At 41.5% G+C, this 21,458-nt stretch overlaps 1 protein-coding gene across 1 annotated transcript in view; it reads left to right on the top strand.

The window, feature by feature from the left end:
- The window catches only part of FBXL5 (F-box and leucine rich repeat protein 5), a 157,696-nt gene that overhangs the window by 101,032 nt on the left and 35,206 nt on the right, over positions 1–21,458 (top strand). Inside the window, exon 10 of the mRNA XM_033948883.1 lies at positions 19,506–19,654. Within this exon, the coding sequence (XP_033804774.1) occupies positions 19,506–19,654 (149 nt within the window). The remainder of the gene's footprint in view (positions 1–19,505; positions 19,655–21,458) is intronic.

Genomic DNA, 21,458 nt, shown 5'->3' on the forward strand with positions numbered 1-21,458 from the left:
TCTACCACATTCCAGAAACCATTCTCTGTTTTAAAAGCGTTTCCATTAATTTGCTTACCACAGAAGTCAGACTTACTGGCCTGTAATTCCCTACTTCTTCCTTACTTCTACTTTTCTGTAAAGTGACCACATCTGCCCTTCTACTGTCCTCCGGTACCACTCCCAACTCATTGAAGCATTGAAAAGGTCATTGAGTGGAGCCACCAGATCTTCCCTAAGTTCCTTCAGCACTCTCAGATGTACAACATCCGGCCCCATCATTTTGTCTACCTTTAATTTAGATAGTTCCTCATGAACAGAACCCTCTGAAAATCGATGAGGCTCCTCTATCCCTATTCGCAATTGCCTTCTTTGGTCCCGCTCCCAGCACTTGCCATGAACACAGAACAGAAATATTTAGAAACATAGAAACATGTCAGCAGATAAAGGCCAAATGGCCCATCTAGTCTGCCCATCCACAGTAACCATTATCTTTTTCTCTCTCCGAGAGATCCCACGTATAATTCAGCCTTTTGTTTATTGACTTCTGCATATTCTTCCCCTTCGCTTTTGGGTCTCACAATACCACTTTTGCACGTCTTCCTATCACTGATATATCTAAAAAAGTCTTGTCTCCTGCTTTTTCCATGTCAGCTATTTTTTTCTTCCATTTGTATCTTTGCTTTCCTGACTACTTTACCAACCTCTCTTAACTTTTCCAGATATTTTTGCCTGTCTTTCTCTTTCTGCGATCTTTTGTAGTTATAAAATCTAACCTCATATTCCTTACCTTCTCAGCTACTACTTTTTGAGAACCAAAGCGGCCTTCTTTTCCTCTTACTTTTACTTACTTGCTTCAGAAAAAGGTTTGTCACTCTTACAATTACTCCTTTCAGTTTTGCCCAGTTCTTCTAGACGTTCCCATCCAGACAACAATTCTTTGACGTAATCCCCCATCCAAAGTTAGTTTTTTAAACATCTAGGACCTTTGCTTTTGAATGAGCTCTCTATACCCATCTTAATATTAAACCATACCATGCAGTGATCACTGGATGCCAGATGATTAACCACTGTATCATCAGAAACCCTTTCCGTTTGTAAGCACTAAGTCCATTATGATCCCATCCTGCGTGGGTTCCCTTTTTAAGGACACAGTCACCGAGGCGCATAATCTATATATACCGCGTATCAACAAGGGATCCAAGAGAAAAAAAAACAAGGAACAGGCGTGGCTCGCTGTAGAGGTGAAGGAAGTGATCAGAGACAAGAAAACTTCGTGTAAGGAATGGAAAAGGTCAAGAATGGACGAAAACTGGAATAAGCACAAACAACATCAATGCAGGTGCCATAAGGTGGTAAAAGGGGCAAAAAGAGACTACGAGGAAAAAATAGCCAAGGAGGCGAAAAACTTAAAGCCATTCTTTCGATATATTAAGGGAAAATGACCCACGAAGGAAGCGGTGGGACTGGTGGATGACCATGGAATACAGGGAGTGCTAAATGAGGACAAAGCAATTGGCAACAAACTGAACACATTTTTTGTGTCTGTATTTACCGAAGAGGATATACACAGTTTATCCCAGGACAAGCAGGCAGGTATTCTCACTAGTGGGTGATGTCATCCGACAGAGCCCCGATATGGACATCTTGCAAGCATGTCTTGCTTGAAGAAACTCAGAAGTTTCGAGATGCCCGCACCGCGCATGCGCCAGTGCCTTCCCGCCCGATGTACCGGGCGTGTCTCCTCAGTTCTTTTCTTTCCGCGGAGCTGAGAAGTTTCACTTCATTCTGCGCTGACTGAATTTCAGTAAATTTGCCTTCTTTGTACCGCGTTTTTTGTTTATTTGATTTATTTCAATTTTACTTTATATTTTCTTAAAAAAAAAAAAAAAAAAAAAGTTAAAATTATTTCTTCCGGCGGTTCGGCCGGGCCGGCCTCGTGGCTTAGGCCTAGCGCCTTCGACCTTGCGGCGATGATTTTCCGGCCTATGTCCCGGCCAATCACCGGTTTTAAAAAGTGCAGCAAGTGCCAGCGTGCGATTTCGTTGACGGACCCGCATCGACGCTGTCTTCAGTGTCTTGGTCCAGAACACGTTCCGAAATCGTGCCGGCCTTGTTCCACGCTCACTGCACGCTCGTTCAAACGGCGCTGCTTGCTCTGGGAGTCGATGTCTAAGATGGAGACTGCCAAGGAGCCGTCTGCTTCAACCTCTGCTGATGTTTCGCCGGTCCGTTCGAAACCTGCATCGACAACTCCTGCATCTGGCATTGTGAAGCCGGCATCGTTCACTCCGACTTCTGCCTCAAGTTCGACACCGGTGCCTGTCCCCGTCTCCTCGGCTCAGGTACCGCCTTCCACTGTCCCTCCGGTGGTCATCAAAGTGCCTAAAGCTAGCAAGCAGAAGCACTTGGCCACAAAGGAGCGCGAAGACCGTGCTGGAGGACCCCCTTTCGGTGCGGATCCCTCCATATCGGCTTCGCTGCGATCCCTGCTGGAAGCTCAGTTTGTCGAGCTTATGCAGTCTATGGGACCCCGGCTTATCGCCTCCATTCAGGGTGACCTCACGGTCCCGGTCCCGGGGGGCGGACCGCCCCCTCCCCCTCCTCCTCGTCGTTTGATCTCTCTGCTCGAAGAGGAGGATCGACGGAGGGCGGCGGGAGCCTCCAGGCAGGCTTCATTTAGTGATATGCCGCCTTTGGAGCCCATCACGCCTCCTCGACATCAGAGTACTTTGTCAGCCCCTGATAATCGGAGTCCTGGGCATACCGCATCGCAGGAAGAGTTCTTCCGCACTCCATACCAGACCTGGGTGGCACTGCGTGAGTCCGCATCCTTGCCACCTCTGCGATCCACTGCATCTAGTCCCATCCATTCCTTGGAGGCTTCAAGGGATCGTGCGATGCATAGAAGATCTCGTTCTCCATCCCGTCACTGGGAGGGGCATCGATCTCGACACTCATCTCGACACTCCTCACGTCATTCGGAGGTGTCCCCGCAAAAGAAGATCCAGCGTATGGGATACTCCTCGTCGGATTTATCCCCACCTGAGGGACCGGAGTATGAGGAACCATCTACCTCCTATTCTCCTTGCCGCTCCCAGCTCTCTCTGGACCCGGAGGCTTCCACTTCTTCTAGTCCGTCTCGCCAGCCGGCGCTGGCGGACCAACTGTCCTTTTCCTCCTTCCTCCGACAAATGGCGGATGACTTGGATGTAACTTTGGACACTGGTTCTCGATATTCTAAGGAGTATCTGGACACCATGCATTTGCCTCACCCTCCGGCGGAGACGCTCCGGCTTCCTCTGCATAAACTGCTTGACCAGACTTTCATGCGTTGTTTTGAGACACCATATTCCATCCCTGCAGTTCCCAGTAAGTTGGATGCTCGATACCGCATCGTCCACCACAAAGGGTTTGAGGGGGCACAACTATCTCATCAGTCCCTTCTGGTCGAGTCCTCCCTCAAACGATCTCATCCCTCCCAGGTTTACGCCTCAGTACCACCGGGCCGTGAAGGGAGGACGATGGATAAATTTGGTAGACGTATCTACCAGAACTCGATGATGGCGACTCGAGTGCTCAATTACAATTTCTTCTTCTCTTCATATTTGGACTTCTTCTTGCCGGTGCTCCGCAAGTTCATCCCTTTTATCGATGCTCAGGCTCGATTCGAGTTTGAAGAGGTGGTGGCGACCCTTTCCCAGTTACGCCTGCAGCTGATGCAATCCTCCTACGATGCCTTCGAGCTCTCGGCACGTGCTGCGGCCTGTTCGGTCGCCATGCGTCGCCTGGCATGGCTTCGTACAATTGATATGGATCCGAACCTCCAAGACAGACTTGCAAATGTGCCTTGTGCGGGGGCGGATCTGTTCGATGAGTCGATCGAGACTGTTACTAAGAAGCTTTCGGATCATGAGAAGTCCTTCCAGTCTATTCTACGGCCTAAGCCTGAGCCTCAACAGTCTCGTCCCTCTAGGCCGCCTCTGATTTACCAGCGGCGTTATCAACCGAGGCAGACTCCTCCTGCGAGGCAACCTGCGAAGAGACAGCCTCCCCAGAAGCCTCAGCAGAAGCCTCAGATGCCGGCTGCACCCAAGGCTACTCAGCCTTTTTGACTCTCTTCCAGGGAGCATAACCGACTTCGTTCTGTCTCCCCCCGTTTTTCCCATTGGGGGTCGTCTCCATCATTTTTGTCATCGATGGGAGACAATCACCACGGACCTTTGGGTCCTTACCATCGTAAGAGAGGGATACTCTCTTCATTTCCAACGGGTCCCCCCGGACCACCCGCCAAGAGAGTATCCTTCCAACTTGACGCAGACCGCTCTTCTCCTCCAGGAGGCTCAGGCTCTGCTTCGGCTTCGGGCCGTCGAGCCGGTTCCATTAGATCAGCAAAACCGGGGGTTTTACTCCCGGTACTTCCTGGTCCCAAAGAAGACGGGCGATCTGCGTCCCATTTTGGACCTTCGAGTCCTCAACAAGTTTTTGGTCAAGGAGCGGTTCCGCATGCTGACCCTTGCTTCTCTCTATCCCCTCCTCGAGCAGAACGATTGGTTATGCTCTCTGGACCTCAAGGAGGCCTACACTCACATCCCTATTCATCCGGCCTCCCGCAAGTTCCTCAGATTTCGGGTGGGACATCTACATCTGCAGTATCGAGTGCTTCCATTCGGCCTTTCCTCGTCTCCCAGAGTCTTCACGAAGTGTCTGGTGGTGGTGGCCGCTGCACTCCGGAACATGGGTCTTCAGGTGTTTCCATACCTCGACGACTGGCTCATCAAGGCACCGTCGGCTCCAGGGGTCATTTCGGCGACCTTGACTACAATTTGTTTCCTGCAGAGTTTGGGCTTCGAGATCAACTTTCCCAAGTCACATCTTCAGCCCACCCAGTCTCTCCCCTTTATCGGGGCTGTCCTGGATACCATTCAACTTCGAGCATTCCTTCCTCCTCAACGCATGGATGCTCTCCTTCTACTCTGCCAGTCGGTGTCTTCTCGCCAATCCATCTCAGCGAGACACATGATGGTCCTCTTGGGCCACATGGCGTCTACAGTTCATGTGACGCCTTTTGCCAGACTACATCTCAGAATTCCTCAATGGACCCTGGCATCTCAGTGGACTCAGGTGTCCGACCCGTTGTCCCGTCACATTGTAGTCACTCCTGCTATACGGCAGTCTCTTCTCTGGTGGATGACCTCTTCGACTCTATCCAGAGGTTTGCTGTTTCACTCTCCTCCCCACCAGAAAGTTCTCACGACCGATTCATCGAACTATGCATGGGGGGCTCATCTGGATGGTCTTCGCACTCAGGGGTTCTGGACCAGTGCGGAACGACTCCATCAAATCAATCTTCTGGAGCTCAGAGCCATCTTCAATGCTCTCCAAGCTTTCCAGCATCTACTTCACGACATGGTGGTCCTTATTCGCACAGACAATCAGGTCGCCATGTATTATGTCAACAAACAAGGGGGCACAGGCTCGGCCCCTCTTTGCCAGGAAGCTCTTCGAGTCTGGGATTGGGCGGTTCGCCACAACACCTTCCTCAAAGCTGTCTACATTCAGGGGAAAGACAACGTCTTGGCAGACAAATTGAGTCGTCTTCTCCAGCCTCACGAATGGACGCTCCACTCCGACCCCCTTCATCAGATCTTTGCTCAGTGGGGAACGCCTCAGATAGACCTCTTTGCAGCCCCCCACAACTTCAAACTGCCTCAGTTTTGCTCCAGGATTTACACTCCTCATCGCCTCGAGGCAGACGCCTTTCTACTGGATTGGGGGAATCGCTTCCTATATGCGTTTCCTCCATTTCCTCTCATTCAAAAGACTCTGGTCAAGTTGAGATCAGACCATGCCACCATGATTCTGATTGCTCCTCGGTGGCCCAGACAACCTTGGTACTCCCTTCTACTTCAACTAAGCAGCAGGGAGCCAGTACTTCTTCCAGTGTTTCCTTCACTACTTACTCAACATCAAGGTTCACTACTTCATCCCAACCTGCAGTCCCTCCACCTGACAGCTTGGTTCTTTTCAACATAACTCTTCACCAGTTTTCTCAAGCAGTGAGGGAGGTCTTGGAGGCTTCCAGGAAGCCTGCTACTCGACAATGCTATTCCCAAAAATGGACTAGATTCTCTTCCTGGTGTATTTCCAATGCCACGGAACCTCAGTGAGCTTCCCTATCTTCTGTATTGGACTATCTTCTACACCTGTCTCAATCTGGTCTCAAGTCTACCTCTATACGAGTCCACCTGAGTGCTATTGCGGCTTTCCATCAGCCTCTACAGGGGAAACCTTTGTCTGCTCATCCTGTGGTTTCCAGATTTATGAAAGGACTTTTTCATGTCAACCCTCCTATCAAACCTCCTCCTGTGGTTTGGGATCTCAATGTTGTCCTGTCTCATCTTATGAAGCCTCCGTTTGAATCTCTCAACAAGGCTCCACTTAAGTATCTCACCTGGAAGGTGGTTTTTCTGGTGGCCCTCACGTCAGCTCGCCGGGTCAGTGAGCTTCAGGCCCTAGTGGCGGATCCACCGTTCACTGTATTCCATCATGACAAGGTGGTTCTTCGTACTCATCCAAAATTCTTGCCTAAAGTGGTCTCTGATTTTCACATCAACCAATCCATCGTGCTTCCAGTGTTCTTTCCAAAGCCTCATTCTCACCCTGGGGAATCTGCTTTACACACTCTGGACTGTAAACGTGCTTTAGCTTTCTACTTGGATCGCACAAAGCCACACAGAACTGCTCCTCAACTTTTCGTCTCCTTTGATCCAAACAAGTTGGGACGACCTGTATCGAAGCGCACCATCTCTAACTGGATGGCGGCTTGTATCTCTTCCTGCTATGCCCAGGCTGGATTATCCCTTCCCTGTAAGGTCACAGCCCTTAAGGTCAGAGCAATGGCAGCCTCTGTAGCCTTCCTCAGATCGACACCGATTGAGGAGATTTGTAAGGCTGCCACTTGGTCCTCGGTTCATACATTCACCTCTCATTATTGTCTGGATACTTTCTCCAGACGGGATGGACAGTTTGGCCAAACAGTGTTACAAAATTTGTTCTCTTAAATGCCAACTCTCCCACCATCCCATTGGGGTTAGCTTGGAGGTCACCCACTAGTGAGAATACCTGCCTGCTTGTCCTGGGATAAAGCAATGTTACTTACTGTAACAGTTGTTATCCAGGGACAGCAGGCAGCTATTCTCACGTCCCACCCACCTCCCCTGGGTTGGCTTCTCAGGCTAGCTACCTGAACTGAGGAGACACGCCCGGTACATCGGGCGGGAAGGCACTGGCGCATGCACGGTGCGGGCATCTCGAAACTTCTGAGTTTCTTCAAGCAAGACATGCTTGCAAGATGTCCGTATCGGGGCTCTGTCGGATGACATCACCCACTAGTGAGAATAGCTGCCTGCTGTTCCTGGATAACAACTGTTACGGTAAGTAACATTGCTATACCGGAACCCATCAGGCTATATGCTGGAAACGAAGACGGGAAACTGACAGGGTTGACAGTCAATCTAGAAGAGGTATGCAGGCAGATCGATAGGCTTAAGAGCGATAAATCCCCGGGACCGGATGACATCCATCCGAGGGTCTTCAAGGAACTGAAAGGGGACTATAGCTGAACTGCTTCAACTAATAGCCAATCTGTCGATCAAATCGAGAAAGATTCCAGAAGACTGGAAGGTGGCGAATGTTATGCCGATCTTCAAAAAAGGTTTGAGGGGAGATCTGGGAAACTACAGACCGGTGAGTCTGCCCTCGGTACTGGGAAAGATAGTATAGGCGCTGATGAAGGACCGCATCATTGATCACCTTGATGGACATGGTCTGATGATGGCCAGCCAGTATGGTTTCAGCAAAGGCAGATCTTTTTTTAACGAACTTGCTGCACTTCTTCGAGGGAGTAAACAGGCAGATCGACAAGGGTGACTCGGTCGACATTGTATATCTGTTATAGGGGAAAACACCCTCCAGGGATTCAAGACAAAGTTGGACAAGTTCCTGCTAAACTGGAACGTACACAGGTGAGGCTGGTCTCATTTTAGAGCACTGGTCTTTGACCTGGGGGCTGCTGCATGAGCTGACTGCTGGGCACGATGGACCACTGGTCTGACCCAGCAGAGGCAATTCTTATGTTCATTACCAACTAGTTAAACAATTCTCCTTGTAGAGAATCCAGAATCTCCCTACTTCTAGAAGACCCCGCAATAGGGATTTCCCAATCAACATCTGGCATGTTAAAATCACCTATTAGTAAAACTTCCCCTTTTTTAGATATATTTTGAATGTCTATTATTAAATCTCTGTCCACTTCTTCCGTCTGTGAAGGAGGCCTGTATATCACACCAATGTAAATATATTTACCATTCCCTCTTTCCAAATTGATCCACAGTGCCTCTTCCTTGCCCTGCAGATCCTAAAATTGTATGGCTTTAATATGATCTTTTATATAATGCTACTCCTCCTCCTTTTCTTCCTACCCTGTCGTTCTTGAACGGATTATAGCCCAGTATAATTTCATTGCATTCCCCCTAGTCTTTGTATTATCATAGGACAATCAGGCAACATATTCTCACATTGGGTGTCGTCAGTGCACTGTCACTTTAAGCTTTGCAAAGGTTCGAGACTGCCACATCGTGCATGCGCAAGTGCCTTCCTGCCTGACATCGGCTCGCGATTCTTCAGTTCCTCTATGCATTTCCACCAGTCCCTCTCATTCTGAAGACTTTAGTCAAGCTCAAACAAGAGTCAGCCACCATGATCTTGATAGCCCCTCGGTGGCCCAGGCAGCCTTGGTTCCCCGTTCTACTTTGACTGAGTGCCAAGGATCCAGTCCCACAGCAGATCTTTCCATCTCTACTCATTCAGAATCAAGGATCTCTGTTACATCCCAATCTGTAGTCGTTCCACCTAACAGCTTGGTACCTCTTAGTCTAACTTCAATAGAATTTAATCTTTCTGACTCGGTACAAGCCGTCTTAGCTGCTTTCAGAAAGCCTTTTACTCAGCAATGCTGTCAACAAAAATGGACACACTTCATATTGTGGTGTAATCTCCATGACTTGGAGGCTTACTCCTCTTCTATTCCTTCCGTGTTGGACTATCTTCTCCATTTATCCACCTCTGGACATAAATCTACCTCAGTCAAAGTTGACCTTAGTGCTATTTTCTCTCCTTTCAACAGTAAACCTCTTACCACTCACTCACTTGTATCTCGGTTTATGAAAAGACTTTTCTACTCCAAACCTCCAGTTGTTTGTGATCTTAATTTAGTCCTAACCACTCTGCTGAAGCCACCATTTGAACCAATTGCGTCTACTCATGTAAAGTTTCTCACTTGGGAAGTGGTCTTCTTGATCTCCATCACTAAACTAAACCTTAAGTTTATATACCGCATCCTCTCCATAATTATAGAGCTCGGCACGGTTTACAAGAGCTTAATATAGGAAGGAATAACATATTGGGTTTGGAGGTTGAGTACAGGGGGGAGGAGAGCATTACATTTTACGTCTGTTCGTAGTGTTAGTGAACTTCAAGCATTGGTTTGCGTCCCACCTTTTACAGTATTTCGTCATGACAAGGTGGTTCTCAGAACTCATCTGAAATTCCTTCCCAAAGTAGTCATGGAATTCCACCTTAATGAATCCGTTGTGCTTTCAGTATTCTTCTCAAAGTCTCATTCTCATGCTGGAGAGACAGCCTTGGTTTACTGTAGTCAAAGGACTAATCCACACAGGTCTTCATCTTAACTGTTGTCTCCTTTGATCCTAATCCATTGGGCCTGACTGTCACCAAACGGACTATTTCTTCATGGTTAGCGGTCTGCATCTCCTTTTGCTATACTCAGGCTGGGCTGCAGCTCACAGGTCGTGTTATAGCATACAAAGTCTGAGCTATGGCAGTGTCTGTAACTTTCTTATGTTCCATTCCCATTGATATTTTTTTTTTTTTTTTAAATTTTTATTTATAAATTTTCCATTCTTACAACATCTGAATCATAGTAAATATTATTAATTATTACATATCTGGTATATTATCATTAATAATTCATATTATTTAAAATATAATATGATCAAGATTATACATTAACATGAAAATATAAATCCCTCCCCCTTTTTGTATAACATGTTTCCAATAATTAATCAAATCCCACCCCATTCATATATAATTTTTATCATTGTGCTAAGAAAACTAATCATTAGAATAATTAGTCAATGGTTGCCAAATTTTCTTGAAATTAAGAAGATTCCCTTGTTGTAACGCTAATTTTTTTTCCATTTTATATATATGACAGACTGAATTCCACCAGAACGTAAAATTTAATTTGGTATAATCTTTCCAATTTTGAGTAATTTGTTGCATGGCGACTCCTGTTAGTATTAGTAATAGCTTATTATTATTTGCTGATATCGGACTCTTAGTTCTCATTGCAGTACCAAATAATATGGTATCATATGAGAGTCCTACATAATTCTCTAGTAACTTATTAATTTGGGGCCAAATTGAATTCCAAAATGCGTTTACACAGGGACAGAAAAAGATTAAATGATCTAACGTCCCTATTTCCAATTTACAATGCCAGCATCTATTGGATCTAGTACTATCTATTTTTTGCAGGCGCGTTGGGGTCCAGAACACTCTATGTAATAAGAACAACCATGTTTGATTCATAGATGCTGACTTTGTAGATCTTAATCTCCAGGACCAAAATCGTGGCCATTGAGACTCAGAAATTGTCTGACCAATCTCAATACTCCAAATATCCCTAAGACCTGTTTTCTTTTTTTTATTTAAAAATCCGTATATCAATTTGTACCATTTTGCGGCTTGGTGACCCAAAAAATCCGCCTGGAAACATAGAACCTGTAAACTATATTGATTATTTAGATTTTTCCATTCAGGGAACCCTACCTGAATGGCCTGCTTCAATTGCATCCATTTAAAATATTGTGTTTTATTTAATCCAAATTTATTTTGCAATTGTGAAAAACTAAGCAGTGATCCTTCTGATATGACATCATTCAATGTTCGTATTCCTGCATTTATCCATTGTTTCCAGACGATTTTAAATCCGCCAATTCTGATCCTGGAGTTTACCCATATTGATTGATTTAGAGATTTAGCTATAGGTTCTGGTGACAGATTACTGATGTATCTCAATGTTTTCCAAGTGTCAAATAAAATTCTGTGGTCTTTGTATCTTTTAGGCATTGTTATAGTTATTAACTGTTCTGGTTGTAAAGGGAACAGGAGCCGCCATTCTAAATACAGCCAATCTGGTACATTTTCTAAAAGATCTGGGAGGATCCAATACATACCCTGTCTTAAAATATAGGCTTGATGATACCTATAAAAATTTGGAAAATTTACCCCCCCTTCCATAATTGGTCTTTGTAATGATACTAAAGCGATTCTTGGTCTTTTCCCACACCAAACAAATTTTGTAAGAACATTGTTAAGTTTTTTATAAAATGACCCCTGGAAAAATATTGGAATCATACTCATTTGGTAACAAACCACAGGCAATATCATCATTTTAATTGTTTGAATTCTTCCCCACCAAGAAAGATGTAATGGATTCCATTGCTCACACATTTCTGTTATTTTTTTCAATAAAAGTTTTTCATTCTCTTTGACTGTGTCTTCAATTGTATTTTTGATCATAATTCCTAAGTATTTTATTCCATCTTCTTTCCAAATAAATGAATATGGATCAAATAATCCTTTGGTACAATGAACATTGATTGGGAGAATTTCAGATTTGTTCCAATTAATTTTATATCCAGAAAAAGTACCATATTTTTCTATTAAATTAAGTATACATGGAATAGTAGTTTCCGGTTCTCTTAAATATAATAATATATCATCTGCATATGCAGATAATTTAAATTCAAAACTGGTAAATGATATTCCCTTTATCTCCCTAGTTTTGTTTATTGCAATTAATAAAGGTTCTAGGACAATATCAAAAAGTAAAGGAGACAGAGGGCATCCTTGTCTAACTCCCCTATGCAAGTTAAATCTATTTGATAAATTATTGTTAATATATAATCTTGCTCCAGGAGAGCTATACAATGTCTGAATCATTTTAATAAAACCGGATCCTATACCAAACCATTGTAAAGCTTGGTATATAAAATTCCATTCCACTCTATCAAAGGCTTTTTCTGCATCTAAAGATATTAAAAATGCTGGATCATTTATTTTTTTTGCTAAATTTAATGAGTGGAATGCTAATCTAGTATTATTTGATGAATGTCTTTTAGCAATAAATCCTGTTTGATGTACATCAATAATGAAAGGAAGAGCTTTTGCCAATCTTAATGCTAATATTTTAGCCATTAATTTGTTATCCACATTCAATAATGAAATAGGCCTGTAATTTGAAACCAGAGTAGGATCTTTGTTTGGTTTTGGTAAGACTATAATTATCGATTCTGCCATAGTACCAGAAATATTTTCATTCTTTATTTGATATTGATACAAATTTAACAGATGTGGTAATATGATATTTTGGAAAAATTTATAAAATTCAACAGTATACCCATCTCCACCTGGAGCGGATCCAACTCTAAGAGACTTCAATGCTGTTTCTAACTCTTTTAAAGATATAGGTTCTTCTAAACTTCCTTTTATATGATCTGGAATATTTGGTCCAATATATGAATTTAAAAAAGTTAATCCGTCTTGTTCTTTATTTTTATAAGAATTGGAAGTGTATAATTCTTTGTAAAAATCAAGAAATTGTGTTATAATATCTTTTGTGTTGGTATGTGTGTTACCTTGTGTATCTTTAATTGCAATAATCTTAGATTTTCTTTTCTTTACTTTAAGAAAATTTGCTAATAATTTCCCAGCTTTATTTGAATTTCCATAATATTGTACTTGTTTATTGAAAATGTCTTTCCTCACAATTTGAGAAGAAATCTCATTATATTTAACTTTTAATTTTAATATTTCTTGTAATGTATTATTTTCCCATTTCTCAATTAATTTATTTTCTAATAATTTAATTTGTTTTCCCATCTCAAGAAATTGTTTTTTTTTTTTGTTTATTAATAAATGTTGAGTATGAAATAATATTTCCTCTCATAGTTGCTTTAAAAGCATCCCATAAGATCTCAGCATTAATAGTATCTGATTCATTAAATTGAAAGAATTCTTGCATTTTTATTTTAAAATCTTCAAGAAATTTTGAATCCGCTAGTAAATCATTATTAAATCTCCATATTGAATCAAAGTTTTCAATATCATAATTTTGAAGATTAATCCACACACCAGCATGATCTGAAATTATAATGGGATCAATTGTTGCTTTTAGTACACGCTGCGCTATATTATTAGAAACAAATATATAATCAATTCGTGAAAAAGATTTATGGACCTGAGAACAAAAAGAAAATTCCTGATCATTAAAATGAAGAATTCGCCATATATCTACTAAATCACAAGATAGTATCAAATTATCTAAGCCTAATGATTTCATAATTTTACTTGGTTTTTTATCCAAAATCGGATCCATTACAGCATTGAAATCCCCTGCTACTATTAAATTAGATGTAGCCAGTGGTAAAAGTAATTGTTGAATTTGTTTAAAAAACTCCATTTGATTCGTATTAGGAGCATATAAATTGAATAAATTCAGGGTTGTATTTCCCAGAACCATTTCGATATGTACCCATCTACCTAAGGGATCATAATTAATTAATTTAAAATCTGCATTACATTTTTTGTTTATTAGAACAGCCACTCCAGCTTTTTTCTTTGAAGCAGGTGCAAATAAACATTTAGAAATCCAACCTCCAGATAGTTTTTTTGATTCAATTTCCGAAAGATGGGTCTCTTGAATGAAGTAAATGTCCGCATTTTGATTTTTAAGGAACGATAATAATTTCTTTTTCTTAATAGGATGATTTAAACCATTGACATTCAACGAATACATTTTTATATCCATCTAATTAATAATTATGTTTTAACCAATATTCTATGATAATTACAAGATTAGTTCCTAGCACATTCAATAAAAATTTATCTCCTATCCCACCCATTATTTTCCCTCCCTCCCCACCCATTATCATATTCTGATTTGGAACACGCATTGGTCATGCAAAACCTAAATCTCCATCTCCAGGCAACTAATAATTCATTATATTATTTAAAAACATATTTCTAAATTCAATACATTCTTTATACTTTCTCCCTTATATAATTGAAAATTATATCCATTTAATCTATAAAATTTTATAAATTTACTGAAAATTATATATATTTGATTCATAAAATTAAATTCAATATCATGCATACATATAATATAATATTCTTAATAAATAAACATATTACAAATATATCTCTTATTCTCTATATATCTGTTATTCATCATGTAAATTAAATATATCCATTTTTATAAATATATTAATATTAATAATAAATACATTTCAATCATTTTCATAGATAATCTTCATAATGAATTAATTTGAATGAATACTTGAATAGAATATACATTTTATATCAATAAATAAGTTTTATAATGAATTCCTATTTTATTAATTATCTACCAATCAATTATTTAATTCATTATTTTTCCATAATATAACTGAATAATTGAATTAAATATAAATTTTATAGTAGACACCTATTTTATTAATTAATCCATTCAATATTCAAATTATTATCTTGTATATATTTCATAAAATTACAATCTTCTTACATAGAATTAAAATATTGTTTTTATAATAAATTAATATATTTCTTTTTTTTTTTTTTTTTGTCTTATTCTCAATATAACAATAACAAATTTTCCTTTCAATATTATTAATAATAAATTCATAGTAAATCATTTTCATTATTCATTAATCATAATAAGTTAATATACTTATATAAATAAATAAATTCTCTATTTTGATTAAAATATATATTTTATATAAATATTATTAGTTTTATAATTTATTTATTTATATTTTAATAATTAATAAATAATTAAAAAATTTTTTCACTAGTATTAATGAATGTGGATGCTATTATTTTATTAATAATTAATTTGATATAATAATATTATATTATTGCATCCACTATATCAGTAAATTATCTTTCCAGTTAGTAATATTTCTTATGTCTTATTTTTTTAATAATCTTCTTTATTTTTTCCTTTTTTCCATCTTCTTTCTTCTTTCTTCAGCTGAATTATTCCTTTTTTTCTGTTTTTTATGTAAACATAGGTTCTTCTTGTGTCAAAAATTCTTTCAGTTTTGCAGGGTCTTGAAAATATATGGATTTATTTCCACTGGATACTCTCATAGTGGATGGATAATATATTCCATATATGTAACCTTTTTCTTTCAACTGCTGTCTGTATGTGAGGAATTGTTTTCTTATATTTGCAGTATATTTGGCAAAATCAGGAACTAAAATCAGTTTTGATCCTTTATAATTCAAGTTTTTATTTGCTTTTGCCATTTTTAATATTTCCTGAGCATGTTGGTACCTTAATACCTTGAATATCAAAGGTCTTGGAGCAGCCTGGTTTACTGGCTTTCTTATGGGGATTCTGTGGGCTCTTTCTATTTCTAACGGCCATTTTGAATTGAGCTGAAGCAGTTTAGGTAAAAGATTTTCCAGGAATTGTACAGGATCTCCCCCTTCAATATTTTCAGCCAGCCCTAAAATTCTGATGTTCTTTCTTTTTCCTCGGTTTTCCATATCCACCAATTGATTTTTTAAAGCTGCTACTTCTTTTTTATCTTTATCATATTCTTGTGTGAAGGATTCAAATTTCTCCATTTTTTCTTCCATCACTGCCATTCTCTGTCTTTCGGTTTGGATCTCTTGTTTCATGTTGAGAAGTTCTTCTTTAACTTCAGAGATTTTATTGGCATTTTCAGTCAGCATCAGTTTTATTTTGAACAGTTCAGTCATAATATCGGACTTTTCAGTGAGTTCTTCAGTTTCCATCGGGAACGGCACACTCGATGGTGACAGGGGAGTTACTTTTGTTCTTTTTGCTGATATACCCGATGTTGAAGGTTTTTCAGATTTTCCCTGCTTCATACTTGCCATTTCCGACGTTGTTTTATGTATTTTTTATAGCGATTAGACAAAGTGAAAGTTTTATTTTTTCTCCGTTTGTTGCCTGGATACGGGAGCGCTGCGGTTAGGCTGCCATATCGTGCGCGCTCCAAGCCACGCCCTCCATTCCCATTGATATTTGTAAAGCAGCTACTTGGTCCTCAGTTCATACATTCACATCACACTACTGTCTAGAATCCTATTTCAGAAGAGATGGTTGTTTCGGCCAAGCAGTATTACAGAATTTATTTTCTTTCTATTGACCAACTCTCCCTCCATCCCATTTATGTAAGCCACGGAGTCCACATGTGAGAATACGCTGCCTGCTTGTCCTAGGATAAAGCACAGTTACTTAATGTAACATGTATTATCCGGAGACAGCGGGCAGATATTCTCACATCCCTCCCATCTCCTCTGGTTGGCTTCTTAGCTTGCTTATGAAACTGAGGAACCTTGAGCCGATATATGGTAGGAAGGCACTCGCACATGCACAGTGTGGGCAGTCTCAAAGCTTCGCAAAGCTTAGTTACAGTTCGCTTTTCATTGTCCGTACCGGGCTCCATGGATGACGTCACCCACATGTGAGAATATCTACCTGCTCTCCGGATGACACCTCCGGATGACACCTGTTATGGTAAGTAACTATTTTTTTTGGAAAGAGTAAACAAGAAATTCATATCTACGTATTCCACTCCACTCAATATTTTATAGACCGCTATCATATCTTCCCTGCGCCATCTCTTTGCCAAGCTGAAAAGCCTTAGCCACTTTAGCTTTCCTCATAGGGAAATCGTCACATCCCTTTTTATCATTTTCATCACCCATCTCTGTACCTTTTCTAATTCCGCTATATTTTTTTTATATATGTTGTCCAGAATTACACACAGTATTCAAGACATTGTCACACCATGGCATGGAGCGATACAAAGGTATTATAATCTTACTAGTGTTTAAGCCCGTTACATTAACGGGTGCTAGAATAGATGTCTGCCTGTCTTTCTTTCTTTCTTTCTTTCTGTCTCCCTCCCGCTGTCCGTCTTTCTTTCTTTCTGTCTCTCTCCCTTCCGTTATCCGTCTTTCTTTCTGTCTCTCTCCCTCCCTCCCTCCCTCACTGAAGCCGTCTTCCACCTGTGCCAGCTAAGGGATCTCTTGCCATTTTCTCAATGCAGCTGTGGCCAGCTTCCCGCACACACTTGCCCAGCTACACAATGGGCAAACGCATCCCGTCTCCCCTCTGGACCCCGTTCACTCACTCTTGGTGCTGGATCACCACCTGATGCTGCTCCGTAGGAAGCTCACGAACTGCTGGGCCATGGCGAGCCGAACCATGACCCAGCACGCATTTCCGCACTTCTCCGCGTTTTCACTTTCTCCGGGGCAAGGGGGGAGGGCTTTAGCCCTCACTCGCCGAGGTTATGGTGGCCCACCCCATCTATGTACTCTCTCTCTCCTCCTGCCTATCTAGCTGGGGTCCTCTCACATTCCCGCTGACTTCTAACTCGTTCCCTGGACCCTCTTCTGCTCTTCCCGGCCTGCTGCCTTATCTTCAGCGCTGCCAGGAACCCCCGAGGGATCGCTGCAGAACGGCGATTAAACTTCCTGCCTGCCCTGGGATTGCAACACCCCCCTCATGCTTCCACCCGGGGCGGTTGGCCCTCTCCCCCCCCCCCTTGGTAGGCCCGGTCGTCACTGGATCCGGCCTTGTAGCGTCGCCGAGGGAGGGCTATGGTGAAACTGCCGCAGGCAGAGTTCTACTCTACTGCGCATTCGGCAGCACAGAGGCACAGAACACGGAGATTGAAGTGCGCATGCGTGCAAAGAGTTTTATTATTGCGGATTTTTGTTTTCATTTCCTTTCTCTAATAATTTCTTAGAATTCTGTTTGCTTTCTTTGCTGCCTTTGCAACAAGGGGTGTCAACGTATCATCAACAATGATACCTCAATCCTTTTCCTGTGTGGTAACTCTTAGTGTGGAACTTTCCATCATGTAATTATAATTTGGGTTTCTCTTTCCCACATGCATCACTTTGCACTTGCTCACTTTAAATGTCATCTGCCATTTGGATGCCCAGTCTCAAAAGGTCCTCTTGAATTTTTCACAATCTTCTTGCAATTTAACAATTTTGAATAACTTTTTGTTACCTGCCTAGTAATTCCTATCTCTAGGTAATTTATAAATGTTAAAAATTTGCAGTCCTAATACAGACCCCTCAGGAACCCCACTATACTCTTCTCCATTGAAAATACTGATAATTTAACTCTAATTTCTTTTTTTTTTTTATAAATCTTTATTCATTTTCAAATATTACAACAAGTGTATAATAATCAATCAGAAAGATTTTTAACTAATCACTTGACAATCTTATTTATATTCCTCCAAATATATAAATATAAAAGAATCCCACCCCACCCACCCATATATTAATAATTAACAATTAACAATTATTATCATTCATAATCCCCCCCCCTATATCTTATCCAATACTAAGGTGTTTAAGATGTCTGATCATTAGAATAAATAATCAATGGCCCCCAAATCTTTTTAAACTTATGATAATTTCCTTGTTTCATAGCAAGCACCCTTTCCATTTTATAAATATGGCATACTGATATTCCACCAAAAAGTATAATTTAGTTTAGAGTAATCTTTCCAATTTCCTATAATCTGCTGAATGGCAACCCCTGTCAATATCAGTAGAAGTTTATTATTATTTGCATTAATTTCTCTTTTCTATTGTTTAACGAGCTCTTAATCCACAATAGGGCATTACCTACCATCCCTTGATTTTCTAATCTCCTCAGGAGTTGTTCATGAGGTACTTTGTCAAATGCCTTTTGAAAATCTAGATACAGTTGGGGCCAGGTCATGATCTCATGCCAGAAGGGAGTGGGCATCCTGACAATGTCGGGGGATCTCCTGCCACAGCGGCTCAGCTGATCACAGCAGGGGTATTTCCCCTTCGATCAGCTGAACCTGCAGGTTTTGGCTTCAGGGAGCCCTGGTGGCTCAGCTAATCAGGGATAGCGTACCCTGCCATGATCAGTTTATTGCTGCTGCAGCCTGACTTTAGGATCCTTTGGCGACACAGATTGGTGGCTGAAATGTAGACCAGGGTTTTCTGGGCCTACATTTCAGCTGCCTATCTTAGCTGAATTTAGGCTTGATTCTGTGACTGGCGCTGTCATGTGACTGACATACAATTGGCAGCAACCGACATAAGCGCTGGTTACAGAAGCCGGTCCTGAGTGCTTATCAAACTCTCCAAAAACTGGTGAACATGTTGAGAGAGCACTTCAAATGAGAAATTAATTTTTGTGTTTCAAAGGTTTTATTATAGGTTCTAAAATGTTAGCCAGTATTTCATACAGTGAGAGAATCAATTAAAACATTTTGCCAAGCAAATGTAAGTGCAGAGTATGATCTGTTTATTGATCGTGATGTTGTTTCTTTCTTTCACAGGGCGTTGACTTTGAGAGGAGGATTACCTCATCTGGAACACCTTAATCTTTCTGGCTGTGTTATTGTAACTGGAGCAGGCCTGCAAGATTTGGTTTCAGCATGTCCTTCTCTAAATGATGAACACTTCTACTACTGTGACAATATTAATGGTAATGCTTGATTATTAAATATGCTATTTAGGCAATCTTTTATATAAGGGGTGGGTTTCATAGCCTGCTTCAACAGCTTATAAGAAAAACTTGGTTGTATTTAAAGCTTTTGTTGCAGTGCTTCCCAATCTTTTTGTGGCCATGTGAGTCCATAATTGCATCCAAATATTGTGACACCCTTCCCAACACACACACACCTTTTAGAGGTACAGAATGATGATTCACCTATGGTGAAATCTAGGTGGCGACCACAAGTTTAGGATGCTCTGTTTTATCTGATAGTCTACATTTTTAAACCAATCCCAAAGCAAAACTTGAAATACAATAAAGATAGTAACAACATGATATAAATATCAAGCTGTATATTCATATATATATTTAAAAATCATTATTAGAAGCCTCCAATAAAGAAAGAGGAGGGAAGAGTCCCCAGAAGAAAAGGAAAAACAAAATAACTACGAAACTTCATAATATTATTCTTTCTTAACACTCACATGGTACTGAAAGTCCTAGAATATGTATATACTAGTGTTTGCGCCCGTTACATTAACGGGTGCTAGAATAGATGTCTGTCTGTCTATCTTTATTTCTGTTTCTTTCCCTTGCCCCTGTCTCTTTTCCATTCTTTCTGTCTCTCTCCCTCCCACTGTCTTTCTTTCTTTCTGTCTCTCTCCCCCGCTTTCTTTCTTTCTGTCTCTTTCCCTGCCCCATTTATCTTTTTTCTTTCTTTCTCCCTCCCTCACCCTGTCTATCTTTTTTCTTTCTTTCTTTCTGTCTCCCTGCCCCGTCTATCTTTATTTCTTTCTTTCTCCCTGCCCCATCTATCTGTCTTTCTTTCTTTCTTTCTTTCTGTCTCCCTGCTCCGTCTATCTTTATTTCTTTCTCTCTCCCTGCCCCATCTATCTATCTTTCTTTCTTTCTGTCTCCCTGCCCATTCTATCTTTCTTTCTCTCTCCCTGCTCCGCCTGTCTATTTTTTTTCTTTCTCTCTCCCTGCCCCGTCTCTGTCTTTCTTTCTCTCCCTGCCCCATCTTTTTTTCTTTCTTTCTTTTTCTGTCTCTCCCTGCACCCTGCCTCTTTCTTCCTTTCTTTCTGTCTCCTTCCCTCCCGCTGTCTATCTTTCTTTCTGTCTCTCTTCCTCCTGCTGTCTGTCTTTCTTTCTTTCTTTCTTTCTTTGTCTCTCTCCCTCCCAATGTATTTTTTTCTTTCTTTCTCTCTCTCTCTCTCCTCCTGCCCAGACCCTTACCGAAGCCAACTTCCACCTATGACAGCTAAGGGATCCCTTGCCCTTTCCTCAATCCAGCTGTGGCCAGCTGCCCGCACACACCTGCCCAGCTACACAACAGGCAAATGCGTCCCGTCTCCCCTCTGGACCCCGTTATCTCACCCTTGGTGCTGGATTACCGCCTGATAATGCTCCGTAGGAAGCTCGCGAACTGCTGGGCCATGACGAGCCAAACCGAGCCCCAGCGCGCACTTCCGCACTTCTCTGTGCTTTCACTTTTTCCTGGTAGGGGGGAGGGCTCCTTTAGCCCTCTCTCGCCGAAGTGGTGGTAGCCCACCCCATCTGTGTACTCTCTCCTACCTGCCTATCTAGCTGGTGTCCGCTCACATTCCCGCTGTCTTCTAACTTGTTCCCTGGACCCTCTTCTGCTCTTCCTGGCTTTTTCTGCTCTTCCCAGACTGCTGCCTCATCTTCAGTGCTGCCAGGAGCCTCCGAGGGATGGCTGCAGAGTGGCGATTAAACTTCCTGCCTGCCCTGGAATTGCAACACCCCCCTCATGCTTCCACCCGGGGCGGTCTGC

Source organism: Geotrypetes seraphini, chromosome 1, assembly GCF_902459505.1.
Source record: "Geotrypetes seraphini chromosome 1, aGeoSer1.1, whole genome shotgun sequence".
Taxonomy (NCBI): Eukaryota; Metazoa; Chordata; class Amphibia; order Gymnophiona; family Dermophiidae; genus Geotrypetes; species Geotrypetes seraphini.